Here is a 14,368-nt window from a genome sequence, read left to right as displayed (position 1 = left end):
TTCTACGTCCTCTATAACAAAACGTCTTTGACTTGGCCAGAATAAATTGGTGAAATTAAGATTTGTATATCTTCATAGTAATATTTAATGTATTAAATGTTTGAAAATTTTGGATTAGTGCCACAAACAAATACTGGGAGAGCGCATCCTCTCAAAGACCTAACTGGTTGAAAACTACATTTCTATCCTCTGACTATCCACTTACTCTGTCTTCCTTTCCACCTGCGACATACGTGTTGTAGTTTAACAAAAATCTAAAATTGTACCACAGTCATTTAGGAAGAGAAGCTTACGTATATCCCTACAGGTGCACTTGTAAATCCAATCTGATAAAAGGTGCCAAAATACTCCAATGCATTTTTTTTTTTAAACACTTCCATACTTTTAGCCTGTTAGGATGGTGTCTGCATCAGAGTTGTTTCTCCTGACTGCTGATTTGAGGCTGGGGACTGGCCAAGGAAATGGGACAGAGACGCGACAGTGACTGGGGCTTTAACTGGGACAGAAGGGAGACGGTGTCCTGCCTGAAGGTGTGTGAACACAATTTTATCATCCAGTCTGAAGTCCTTGGAGACTGCTTTGTAATGAAGGTCTATTTAAATAAACAGCACAATGTGACCTCTAGAACAACTTTAACTAACAGTTAAGAAATATCGGTTGCCAACAACAATTTACTAATAGAGATTCTATATGTGAAAGCACGCATCTTTGAAATGTAGATTTCATAATGCTGATTGATTGATTAAAAAATACTGACTTTGGCTATGTGTATATGTATGTACCGGTGGAGGGATAGTCTCTTCTAGGATTGGGCATCAGGAGCCGGTTCCAACTTGGAATTCTTTCAAAATGGACGATTCAAATGGAATTGTTTTCTTACTGGATTCGTTTGTAAAATTCAGCGGTTCCAAATTTAACCCAAGTAACTAACTCAGTTTTGGGTTCCGTAGCGGCCCCGGTACTTCAAGGAGCGTGTTGTGTTGCAGCCATGTAGCACAGGAAGCGCGCTCTAAAGCGTGGCTTTATTTTGCCTTGAAAAAAAGTCTGGTAAAACTGTGAATCCCCATTGAATCAAAAACAAACTGTTCTGTGAAAAAAAAGCATGTGACCCGTTTCAACCCCACCCCTCAACGAATCAGAGTCGAGAAATCAATCAAAACCGGAATCGAAAGAAAGAAATCAGAATTGTTAAAATCAAAACGATGTCCAACACTAGTCTGTTCACTCAAAGAACCAAAGTTACAACGTGACCGAGCGATCTTGGAACATTTTCCAGTAGGCGCCACCTTCCCTGCTTGGCCTTGAAAGCTATGAAGAGTTCTGCCAACATGTTACATCATTTGCAGGTACTTTCGACTTATTTGCTGCAACATAACCAAGTGACCCCAACCAAATGTTTCTGTCACGGCTGTTGGAGGCAGTTTGTATTGAAGTGAACAAGCAAGGGCCATCCAAAAATACAAAGCCTTGAAGACCCTCCAGACGCACACAGACACACACGTATTTCTCTACAAGTTACGTACTCTGAAGCAACAGACATCTCTGAGACCGAAACACTCGCCCACGAGTAAAAACAGCACCTCTGATTCATAGTTAATCATTTTTTAACCATAACAGCTATTGACTCACCAAAAGTTGCGACTGAAACCTGACGAGTTAGCGGTTACGGAGGTCTCTTCCGGGTCTTTCTGGCCTCTACAGGTGATTTTCTATTGAGCATGGAACTTCCAGCCTCTTTCGGGGTCGTTGGGCTTTAAATCCAAACTGTTACATCCAAGATTAATCCACTTTATGTCCATAATTCATCGCGTTTTGGCTCATTTCTGCCGCTGGCTCGCGGCTCCGTCTCTCCTCTGTGTTGTGTAGGGAAACACACAGGCCCCAGTATGCCCATATATGGGAGATAACATCACCATCTTGTATGGAAGGCCAGAGGGGACAAAAAGGTCAATTTGCTGTATAGAAGGCCAAGAGGAGCACTATTTTGACACGCATTTGGTTGTGTAGCATTGCTGTGGGTTTAATAGCAATAAATATGACATTATTATGTTATTATTGGCATAAATAAATGTCATGAGAGCAAAAGCGTCTTGACTTTCTTTGAAAAAATGTATGTATTTTGTCAGCTGTATAAGTTATAATGATTATTTCTTCACAGTGTGACTCCCAAGACATATGAGAAGTGTTTTAGAATGGAAAATGGCTTAGGTTTTACTTATATGTCTGTGATATCAATACATATCTGGAAGATTCATGTTCCGTTTTATTTATTTATTTGTCTTTAAGGCCCTACAACCATTTTTAACATGCAAGTGACCTCACTGCAACCCAAGTATTCTAATAACCCAGTTTATCCTAAAACAAATTATGTTCACATCTTGACTGTAGACAACAGGGTTGATATTTTACAAGCTTTTTTATCAAATAAATCCAGACGGAAATTAAACTGTAAAAATGGCCTCAGGGCTCAGAGGGTAAAGTCAGGTATCATCTTCACCAATCAGAAATCATTGCACCATAACATTGCCATCACAACTACCAATAGGATGCTGGATTAAAGCTGAGCAGACGGAGGCATCCAATCACAAACCTCGAGTCAAGGTCTTTTGTCTTCATGTGAATTTAACAATTTAGTAAATTTGGGGTAAATACAAAGCTTCATTTTATTACACAGACGACTGCTTGATGTGCATTATTACTATAATCAAAACGGAAACTCTGTACACAGGGAATTGGGATAAAGGGATCAGTTAATCCCAAATTGTGTTTTTCTCTGGGAGGCAGCTAAGAACGTCAGATAAGCAGATTCTAGTAAATCCGGTTGTTGTTGATGTTGTTGATGATGCTGGTGTTGTTGTGACGGATTCCAGCAAAAATCATAACATCGTGCGATCAGATCACATTGCAGGGGATCCCTCACCGGTCACTGTATGGAGACCAGGTTGTTGTTGCCAGGGTTTTTGGAATAATGTTGACAGTCAACGCCAGTATTTAAGACTGAGTTCAACCATTTTTGCAGCTATTTTTGATTTTTTTTTTAGGCAAAATTAAAGCTTTTCTTAGAATGACATTTTTCATTTGGATCATTTTATTCCAAACTGGATTACAACTATTAGCACCCAAATACTGCATAACAATTCCTTAAATTATTATATAATTTGTACCTGAATATGAACAAGCAACCAACATTAATGACACCTTGAAATTTGTAACTATTAAATTCTCCAAATATTTGATGTTGTAAAGTGAGAAATAGACAGTCTTGGCTTCAGTAATTGTTCAACATGATATCATTCTTGTAGAATTAGAGAGGTTTTAAGCCAAAGTTCCATCTTTGAAAGCTCTTATTTGATAGATGTTCAAACAACAAATCCCATGAAAAAAACATAACCCACAATGTCTTTCAATAATGTCTGATTTCCCATTTGTTTGCTATTTAAAGGGATAGTTTGGCTTTTTTTTGAAGTGGGGTTGTAACCTACAGTAGGTGACAGTTTGGAGAAGCAGGCAGGCATCCCAATGAGTAGAATCAATGATTCTGATTCGAATTCTGATTCTTCTTCTTTCGATTCTGGTTCTCATCGATTCTGATTCTTTGAGGGGCGGAGTTGAAACGGGTCACATTCTTATTTCACAAATAAGGGGAAAGTTTTATTTTGATTTACTGGTAGGCAGAAGTTTTACAGGGCTTTTTCAAAGTAAAATAAAGCCACGTTAGAGCGCTGCTTACTGTGCTCCATGGCTGCAACACAACAAGCGCCTGGCTGCTACGGAAACCAAAACTTGCGCATATTAAATTTGGATCCAATGATCAGATCAGATCAGATCAGAATCGGTTCTCTGTGCCAAATCCTTCAGACAAGGAAGCTGCTGTAGACAGGGGCCGCAGCAAAACGTAAACCTAAAAAAAAGACCGTACCATAATAACAAACCATTAGAATATTACACACTGAAAAAGTACAGGGTTAAGGTTAGCTGAGCAATTCCACAACAGCTGAATGTTGCAGGTCCTTCTTTGAATTGCTTGCCGAGCACTTCAGTGGAAGGAAGAAATTAAATGTTAAATTTAGGCCTCCAAATAATTCAGACAGAGCAAAAGCAAGTGGGCCTCGGTGGTAGTATTAATAAATACAAAAATACACAAAGCTCAAAGCAGCTGAATTAATGTTGATGATGGGGCTTTCATCCATCTCTCTCCTTTGTATTGTTGTAGTGCCATAAACACAACACCCACACACGCATGCACGCATCCACGCACGCACGCACGCACGCACGCACGCACACACACACAAAGGCTTTTGTTGTGGCCCCCTATTGAGTAAATAGCGGAGACAAACGAACAAAAATCACCGCTGATGTCGACAGGTAAGACTAAAGAGGCGGGGGCTGTGTGTCAGTGGGCCATCTGGGGAACAAAGTCCTGGCAGTGTGAGAATACGAACAAAGTGACAAGCTGTGTGTGTTTGTGTGTGTGTGTGTGTGTGTGTGTGTGTGTGTGTGTGTGTGTGTGTGTGTGTGTGTGTGTGTGTGTGTGTGTGTGTGTGAGAGAGACAGAGAGAGGTTGTTACAATAATCTATGCTCTTTGGAAATGGAGATCAATTTCCACATGGACGCCTTTAAAGTCCTTGGCGTGTATGTGTGTGTACCTACTTGAGTCAATTCAATGTGTTTACCCATGTGTATTTGTACCTGCGTAACTAATTTTGTGCACAGAGATTGTGGACAGGTGTGTGTGTGTGTGTGTGTGTGTGTGTGTGTGTGTGTGTGTGTGTGTGTGTGTGTGTGTGTTTTGAAGGAGGTCCAGGCTCCATTTCTCAGCAAATCAGCAGGCCTGAAAATCCAATCTGGCTGGATAGACAGCAGGCTGTACATCATCTGCCATGGATGGACACTATCAGCCTTTTATCAGTGACCGCCCCCAAACACACACACACACACACACACACACACACACACACACACACATAGAAAGACACACTCACAGAAAGACACACACACACACATACAAACTTTATCTTTCAATGACCACATGCATGAATGAGCACACACATCCACGCACAGCCTGCTGTGACAGAGACTGATAATAATATTACCATAGTGGTGATAGAGAGAGGAACTGAAACTCTGGCTTCAGTCTGAAGACCTTGAGATGTTTCACACTAATGCCGATGCTAACAGCGGTGGCTGTCCCTGTTTGCTGATGATAATTTCCTATCCCACCATGTTTTGGACCCCGATTGTGACTCAAATAACTGGAAAATCCTGCACCCAACGTCTCGCTCATTTCATCACCTTGGAATGTTGCCAAAATTTAGCTTTGTGTTAAAATATTTATATAGTTGTTGGAGGCTGCTTTCAAGGGGTCTGTAAATGTAAAGATCTGGAAAGTTCCCCACTCCGATATTGATGAATTATTTTATTTGTTTATTTGCTCACTCACTGTTTGCCTGCCTGCCCCTAGTGGCCATAAGATGGTAACATCTAAACATCACACTAACTGGGTGTCGTTTAAAGACTTTCTCAATTTTTATCTCAAAACTTACTGATACATCCGTTCATTTTCTGATACCAGGGTACAAATTGCAGTGGCAGCAGGCTAAGCATCTTGCTAATGTTCCTGGGGTGTTCAAAAGCTATCCCAGCATCCACCAAGGGGTTCTGAGCGTATACTGGTGCTTACATGTAACTATAGTGCAGTGTGCAGTGCACTATAGTTACACGCAAAGATGCTGTAGAAGAAAAAAATAGACATTAAGTGTAAAAATACTCTTTGGATCACGTATCACATATATACACGCATATACTGGTTACATGACCTGTGTAGACAGCTGGACTGATATGAAAGAGAGAGAGAGAGAGAGGGAGAGAGAGAAAGATAGAGGGAGAGAGAAGGAGAGAGAGAGAGAGAGAGAGAGAGAGAGAGAGAGAGATAATGGTAGATGCAGTGCAAATTGAGGAGATAAAGATTGAGCACATAGCAATCACTTCACCATCTATCTGTCTTGATAATTAATATAAATCTGCTCATTTACCATAAACCAATCAATCTAGATTCGCACACAGACACACACACACACACACACACACACACACACAGACACACGCACACACACACACACATGCACGAACACAGTGTCACAAGCACACTTAGCACTTCTTGATGGCCTGATTGTCTGCTCATATGGCTCTGCAGAAATCTCTAATGAATGAGAATGAAGCGGTGAAGGAGGAACAGAAGAAAAATATTCTGATTAGAGACAAATGAGCGACTGAAGATTGAAGATTGATGGAGCTATATCAGCCTCCGTGTGCTACAGTTATCACTAATGCTGGGTGAAAATGCAGGATTGTGCCACAGCAACTGGGATTTTTGCAAAATCTTTAATCCATGAATCGTTGTTAAAGAGAGGGTCACTTCTAGTTTTAGAGTTTAGGAAATCAAGGTACTGCTGAGATATTACAAATCTACACGTAGTAGCAACTTTAAAAATACTACTTTACATTTAAAAATAAATTTCACAGTGTGTGTGTGTGTGTGTGTATTTGATAGCATGGTGATACCTACCACAGCCACCATTGCCAGGTGTTTATGTATCTGTAACCAGATTTTGTCACCGTAATAGCATTGCAACCATGGAGCATGCAGTCATGAAACTTTACAGGCGTGTAGTTGAGATCAAAATAATAATAATAATAATAATAATAAATGGAATTTGTATAGCGCTTTCAAAGGACCCAAAGTTGGGAAATGAAGACAAAGTTTGAAGATGAGTGTGGTCTGGTGGTAGGAAGTAATTTTGCAACCAAAACAAAAGTAATAATCCCTCACTGGATAGGAAAACTGTGTGCACACAGCTGTGTAAAGTAAGATGAGTCAAAGTTAAACCATTGTTTCTATCCTCAGTTTACTCCTTTTTAGCAACGTTCCCAGGATGCCAGCACTTGACATGGTGAGTACAATGTTGTCATTACAGTAACATTAGGAAAAATGGCCAGTACTATAAACAAAAGAGACCCAAGTTGCTGTATACCAGAACTATCTTTTATATATAAAGTTGGAGCTTACTGTACTCTATGTACTTTAGTGTTGGGTAGTTGCATCATACTTTATGAGAAGACCATGTATGTAAACTTACATTTAGAAAAGGTACTAATGTAGTAGGGCAGTCAGTAATTATTTAACCTCCAAACTAGTATTATGGTTGAAATTAGGTAAAACAGTATTTTATTATTATACTTTTTATTGTACACCACGGATGGGAAAAGGCTGTTTCCTACTGTAAAATACGTCCAATGTTAGCTTGCCAATCAACTGAGGCAACACAAATGGACGGAACGGATTAGCTTTATAGTTTTTGTTGAGGCGGTGTTGCGGTCGAATGAATAAAAATATGTATAATAAGTAGCGTTTGTATTATTTGTTTATATGTTTTTTAAGTGAAAGCCTTATATATAGTTGAGTGAAAAGTACAAATACTCCCCCTCAAATGGACTCGCACATAAAATTGAAATACTCTACTAACGCACGACGCAACTAGGGTTAAATACAGTACAAATGTCCTTGGTAACTTTCCATCACTGTTCCTCACTCAGTGAATACCATCCCCAGTCATTCATCTGGGTCCAACAAAATTATAAAAAGAAAGAAGTCCTTGTAACGTGTTTCACACTTTATTCATAGAAAAGCACTGAGATTCCAACACAAATCAATATAAAATGGTAGTAGCGTTACATAAATAGTAATAAATTCTTGCTTTATAGACAGTAGCTCAAGAAGTTGCACAAAAAAATATTAGAAAAAAAACCAAACAAGTGTTGATGATAAGCTATCATACTTCTGTGGCAACAAATACTGGAAATACCTTTTCATAATCAGTAGCACAAAGAGGCATCAAACACTTTCAATTTTCCCTTAAAGTTAGAAAGAATCCAAAACAAAAACAAACTGGGAAACAGTAGGTGATCTAGATCTCTACCAGCAAATAGTGCTCTCCTAAGAAAGAAAGAAAGAAAGAAAGAAAGAAAGAAAGAAAGACAGAGAAACGATAAGAACTGGCTGATACAGTTAACAGAAAAACAGATAGGGGGGGAACCTCCGTGTTGTAATGCTGTCAGTTATTGCATCACATAAAAGACAGCTACCTGGAGCTGGAACGTTAGGAAAGTGGTAAAACAATATCCCTCTTTCATCTTTGATTTAGGGAAACAGCATCATCATGCTAACGTGGGAGACAAAAAAATTAAAAAAAAAAAAGATAGTTTTTTATCCTCCTTATTTAGAACCTTTGCAGCATAAAAACCCAATTGAAAACCCACAAGTTGTCGAACGTTGACTTTGAGCAGATCCCGTGCTGCTGCCTCAAACAACGTAGGACAACGGAGGGGCCGTGGCTGCACTGAAAGCTGGTCACTGGCCCACGGATGCACTGCTCCGGCGGTGAACAACTGAAGATTGGATAAAGAAGGTGTGATAATGAGATAGAAGGGGGAGAACTCCGAAGGGAGTTGGGAAAGCGATACAAAAAAAAAAAAAAATTAACGAGGAATGAACACAAGGTCACTCGCAGGCCGCCTCCTTTTGTTCACGCGGTTGCTGTTTCCGACTGACATCTTGTGTATTGTTCTGTCTCGCTGCGGTGCTGCCACGCAACACCTCTGAGAAGACACTGAAGGCTTGAGTACTGATTAAATAAAACCAACAAAGAAGTAAAGCAAAAATAAACTTTGTACATTGATCGGTCACAAAGGCATTTTCCACCATTTTCATTTTTTTTTTCTTTTCTTCTCTCCTGTAAATGTTGCAGCGTATGCAGGCTGGCTACTGCGCATTGTCCAAATACAAGCATGCTGGGTCTTGTCTTGTCTTTGTCCCCCCCCCCCTACCCCTCCCCGTCTCATTAATAGTGGTTCAGTCCACTGAGTCTCTTCTTTCACACTTTTTTTGGGGGGAGGGTGGGGGCGTCTTAAAGAGGTGACAAGACCTTTTAAGTGGTTCTGCATAGTCAGGTTTAGTACGTATCTGTTTACAAATGAACGCCTTCCTCAACTCCGGATAACATGCTTCCTTTCGGAAAAACAGACTTTTTTTTTTTGTCTTTGCAAATCAAAAAAATTACAAATAATAATAGTTATTATAGCAAAAACAAACGGAAAGAAATGTACACAGGAGCACCTGAGAAATGCCTTGAAGTCTTTGCCCTTACAAAAAACGCTGTCATGTTCCCCGTCCAAAACAATTCAAGTACACCCCTGGCAAAAAAAACAACAACATAAAAATAAAGTAAAAACAAACACATAAAACATACTTATCATAAATAATTATAACTTTACAATTTTCTGAATTGACACTTTCATATTTACAATATCTTAAATGTTAATGCTACTACTTTTTGTTTTGTTTCTTTAAGTGATGTCCCTGAGAACTGAGTTTAGCCTCTCTTTTCTTTCTTTTGCTAAGTTTTCCTCCCCCTCCCCCCCCCCCCCCCCCATTCTTCTATCTGTGTTTCTTCAGATCAAAAAGGCCCAGAGTTGTGACTGACTACCCGGGTAGTGGGTGAAGGTAGCTCTCATGGAATGTAAAAGCAGACAAGAAAATGTTCCATTCAAAAACCCTTTTCCTTTTATTCTCCTGCCATCGACAGGCCAACTCGCTCGTTGCGTTCCGTTTGTGTGTCTGCGATTTTCTACACAAGTCATACAGTAACTAAACAATCAATAAATAAATGCTGAAGCAGGCAGGAACATACTGAAGAGGTATTTGTGTGAAGTGCTTGTGTGATGACGTTTAGTCCGACCGGTAAAGAATCAAGCTCTCGCTGTACTGTGTACTGCCATTACCAACACTTAGCCACTGGGAAGGAAAAGGAAGCATGACAACCCCTCATACAGAACAGAAAACTTCCTGTGCCAAGGCATGTGGTCTCAAATATGGAAGCTGCAGTCATCAAGTCATAAAACGTACAGTATTTGTTGTGTTTGCACTGTGTATCTATAAACCTTTGAGAAAGACAAGGCCGCTCGTCTTCACAGTCCAGAAGGAGCACAACCAGTAACATTCACAGGGAAGCAGCTTTAGTAGCTACAGACCCTTTTACCATCACAAGTGACCAGGGAATTGGTGGAATCTACAAATTCAGGATCAACTAAGCATGTTCCGTGCTTTAGCCATAATGGGGACTAGCGTAATTACTGCAATTACTGTATTTAAAAAAAAAAAAAAAAAAACTTTTTTGTTTTAGTTTATCCAAACAATCCTCAAACCACCGTACATACTGTAGTTGCTGTGCCTAACGTGTTAGCTAACAGTTTACACATATAGCAGAGAAGGAGCAACATTAGCATTATTTTTCTGTCGTGGTTCCGGCCACCTAATAAAATTTGAGTCGACTATTTTGGCTCTATTTTGGTCTCCACTGTCTTTGCAGCAGCTAGCGGCTGACTTTGTCTACTGTTTGGCGCTAGGCAACCGGTGTTAGCTTCTTTTCCTTTTTAAAAGATTAGTTCTTGGGCATTTTCAGGCCTTTATTTGACAAGACAGCTGGAAATGGAAGAGAGAGGGGAGTGTGTCAAGGAGTAAACCTCCGTATATGGGTACCTGCTCTACCAACTGAGCAATCCAGGTACCCACGGCGTTAGCTTCTTTGCTGTATTTTTAGGACGGACAAATCTTAACAGTTAGCTAAATGACGCTAAAAAGCTTCGTAGCGTTGAGGGGAACAGCAGTTGTTTCTTTAAACAACCTTCTCACATTACACAGTACGAATTGATCTTTTGTTAATATAACAATTTGAATTCGTGCAGAGTGGTAAAAGCCTAGTTCTACTATAAATTTATTAAAAATATATCTGGGTAGGCTTTTTAATTCTAGATATGCAAGGACGAGCTTCTGCCTTGTTAGCAGTCCAATACTATGTCATTGTTTAGCACATATTATCTCTTGCTGCTACATTAATGTTAGAAAAATCTGGCTGTTTTACTTAAATAGTGCTTGTCTAATCAATTGGTAAAAAAGTACTATGTGGGTTGCCGGGGTTTAAGGGGTAGGAACTATCCCCAAAAGAACCAACATTCCAACCAGATTTCTGATCTTATAATGGGGTAATGCTCTTGGTTCCTGAAGAAAGTTCCAGGAAATAAACTCTTACCAGAGTTCCGGCAGAAGTTATTGAGATGGAAAAGGGACTTAGGCTACAGGCAGAGATAACAACTAACAATCACTGAAATCAACATGGTCCCAATATGTTCTCAAGCTTCCAAACCGAATACAAGAAGGTGAAATAAACTAGGTGATGAAAAAATAAAGCGCAGACTTATATTGCTTATTGACAAAATCTGGATCTAGCGAGTGAAAGGTGATCATTGGAGTCCTATAGATTTCAAAGGTTTTGGCCATAAATAGCTGTACAGCAGTGCAGTGGTAGCTAGCTCTAAAGATGGGAATACTGGGACCCCATCATTCATCACAGTTGTGTTATGTCACCGTTAATAAGCCTAGAGGAGGACATACGAGATAACTGTGTGTATGTATATATGTATATATGCATGTGGAGCCTCAACTACTCTACCTTAGCTAGGACAGCCTGAATGATGTTAGTCTCAGGCTTCTGGATTTAAAGACATGCACTCTGTGAAGCAACATGGTTCTTCCTCTGTAGATATTCTTAAGGAAAAGTACTGACCAGCAGGTGAAGAAGGTAGTAGCAAGTCTGGAGTGGCTTTAGTCAGGTTTATAAAGCTGTGGGTACTGAGGTCTTCTACAGAGAGACCGCATGTGTTGTTCTGTATTCCGCCCCCTCTACTATAACATGTCTTGAATGAAACAAGAGGCCATTTAAAGCTGTTAAATAATACAGTCGAGGTATGACAGTAACACTATGTGTTTTTGACCACAGTGGGGTTTTTCTCTCTCTTTTGGAAACAACATTTTCCTTCCACTTTGAAAACCACTTCCTCTTCTTCTTCTAAAGCCCAGCTGAAAGCGTCTCCCGGCTCAAAGTACCCCCTCCAACCAAATCTTTTGGTTTTTAAAATCGTCATGTGCCACTGAAAAAAATAAAAATAAAAAATTTCACAATCTTTGTCTTTTTCATACTAGATTTAACATTAGTTGGAGGGAGAAAAAAAATGCTTTGTTTTTGTTGTTGTTCTTTAACATTTCAAGCCGTTTTCCTCTTTTGCCATCTCAATGAAGTAGAGCAATGTACTGCGAACACTGCCTGGTTCACATTCAAGAAACAAAACAACAAAACAGGACAAAAACTTAAGACTTAGTCAACAAATGGCTCAACATAAGAAGTTAAAATACAAGGAATCCAAAAAACCTTAAATAGAAACAAATAAGTGTAACTACTTCCCAAGAAGAGGGTCCCTGTGAGGAAGGACTAAGGTCAGCCGAATCTCTCCCTGACCAACATCATCAGTTTCTTCTTGCCCTTGTAGATCTGTTTCAGGTTGTCTATGAACTGGGCAAACTGAATGTGGCCGTCCTGTGCCAGCAGGAAAGTCTCCCGTGCTTTGCTCAGGAACTCTATGAACTCTCCGTAGTGGCGCGGACTGATGTGCGTCAGTCGAGAGTGCGTGGTGTTGATGTACGCCGAGATCGTGGCGTCTAGGAGTTGCCGCAACGGCGCTTTGTCTGTTGACATTAGCTTCCCAGAGTTCCTTCTCCCGGGAATGCCGGCGAGACCCGGTGCCGTCATGGTGCACCGCCGCAAGATGTCAGACAGCACTGTGGCGCAGTGCACACTCTTCACCACCAGCGGGATAATGGCTGCAAGCTCATTTTTCCCCAGGGAGTGGCTGAGCGCGCAGGCCCACAGCACGTCATTAATAGCTGGGTGTGTGTCCTGGTTGTAAGCCAGGTTAAGGTGGGTCATGGCGAGGGAGGCCAACTTGAAGGACCGCAGCGGGTATCCTCTGTGTTCCATGTACCTCGCGATGGTGAACAGCTGGGAGTAGGTCATACCCGTGGATGCTGCGTCGATGACTATCTGGTAGGCCGTCTCGAAGGCGATGTGGTCCTTCTCGCAGAGCGTCAGAGCCGACAGAGCGCAGTTCTGGGGATCCTTCATGGCGCACTGCAGGGCCAGGGTCCTGGCACAGCTGGCCAGCTCCTCGCGCTGGGGGTAGTCGAGGCTGAGGCGCAGGATGGTGTTATGGGACATGACGGTGGCCGCCACAATGCTGGTGGCCTCGGTCGGTGTGAAGAGGGTGTACCAGCTCTGTAAGATGCTCACCAACGCCCGCAGACCTGAGGAGGAGCAGAGACAAAGGCAAAGTTAACATGTGTTTGGTCTATGGTATTCCATGTAAATCATGTGAATACTGGTATGGTTCAAAAATTTGTTTAAAGCTCTTTGATAATTGTTTATGAATTTTATTCAGCTGTTAAAATAAAGAATTGTAAATTAAAATAATTAAATATGATCTGTTAAACTGGGAAAACATGATTAAGTTTGCAAATATTTTACTGTATATAAAATGTTCATGGTTTGGCTCCCCTACCACTCAACAAATTCATTCAACAAAATCTAAGCTTATCCACCAGAGCATCTACAAGACAGGATTGTAAAATACCATCTAGACTCTGTGCTCATGTTGATTAATGTGCGTTGTCCCTTTAAAAAAATGAGGAAAAAGGAAGGAGAGGATAAACTGAAAGATAGTGGGCTTTATTCTGGAATCGGAACTTTTACTTTGACAGACTTGAATCGCATTTAAAATCCTTCAGAATGATCTCTACAATTATCGGTGGGTAAATGCAGACACAGCTCAAGTTCTGTTATTATCATTACTAAACAGTAGTGCTGTCAGTTAAACGCGTTATTAACGGTGTTAACGCAAACCCATTTTAAAAGGAGTCAATTTTTTTTAATCGTGAGATTAACGTTCTTATTTTCCTAGAAAACGTAGTTTTTTTTCACATGCTGTTGCAACCACTAGTAACGTTAGAAAAAGTACAACACCACATCGGATCTAGCTAGACCGGAAACAAAAATACAGGCACGCTGCACACACGCCGTTTGGGCTTGCAACTCGGCCAAAGAGTAGTAACGTTACGCTTTGAGTGGATGGCGAGCGCGAGACGCCGAAATGGATGCCAAAAAGATTCTGAATGGAAAGTTTACTTTTTAAAAGTTGCCAAATGGTTCCATTGACAAGACCAAAGTGATCTTTGTGTTTTGTCGTTGTGAACTGAGCGATCATCGCAGCACGTCCAGTCTGAAATACCACTTGATGGCCAAGCACACAGCCGATGGGAATTCTCCGCCACAATTCGTCAAAGTGTTTTTTTCACCATTTTATTGATGGACAGTGTTACATTGTGTGAGAGATTATTGAGTGAGAATGTTACATGTGAAATTCAAC

The 14,368-nt window shown here is 40.6% G+C and overlaps 1 protein-coding gene across 1 annotated transcript in view; it reads right to left on the bottom strand.

Moving 5' to 3' along the window:
- Positions 1-11,905: 11,905 nt before the first annotated feature.
- The window catches only part of zswim5 (zinc finger, SWIM-type containing 5), a 60,085-nt gene continuing 57,622 nt past the window's right edge, over positions 11,906-14,368 (bottom strand). Inside the window, exon 16 of the mRNA XM_032531188.1 lies at positions 11,906-13,250. Within this exon, the coding sequence (XP_032387079.1) occupies positions 12,388-13,250 (863 nt within the window). The 3' untranslated portion in view covers positions 11,906-12,387. The remainder of the gene's footprint in view (positions 13,251-14,368) is intronic.

This window comes from Etheostoma spectabile, chromosome 12, assembly GCF_008692095.1.
Source record: "Etheostoma spectabile isolate EspeVRDwgs_2016 chromosome 12, UIUC_Espe_1.0, whole genome shotgun sequence".
NCBI classification, from domain to species: domain Eukaryota; kingdom Metazoa; phylum Chordata; class Actinopteri; order Perciformes; family Percidae; genus Etheostoma; species Etheostoma spectabile.
The sequence above is the reverse complement of the archived record's forward strand: the minus strand, read 5'-3'. Positions and strand labels throughout refer to the sequence as shown.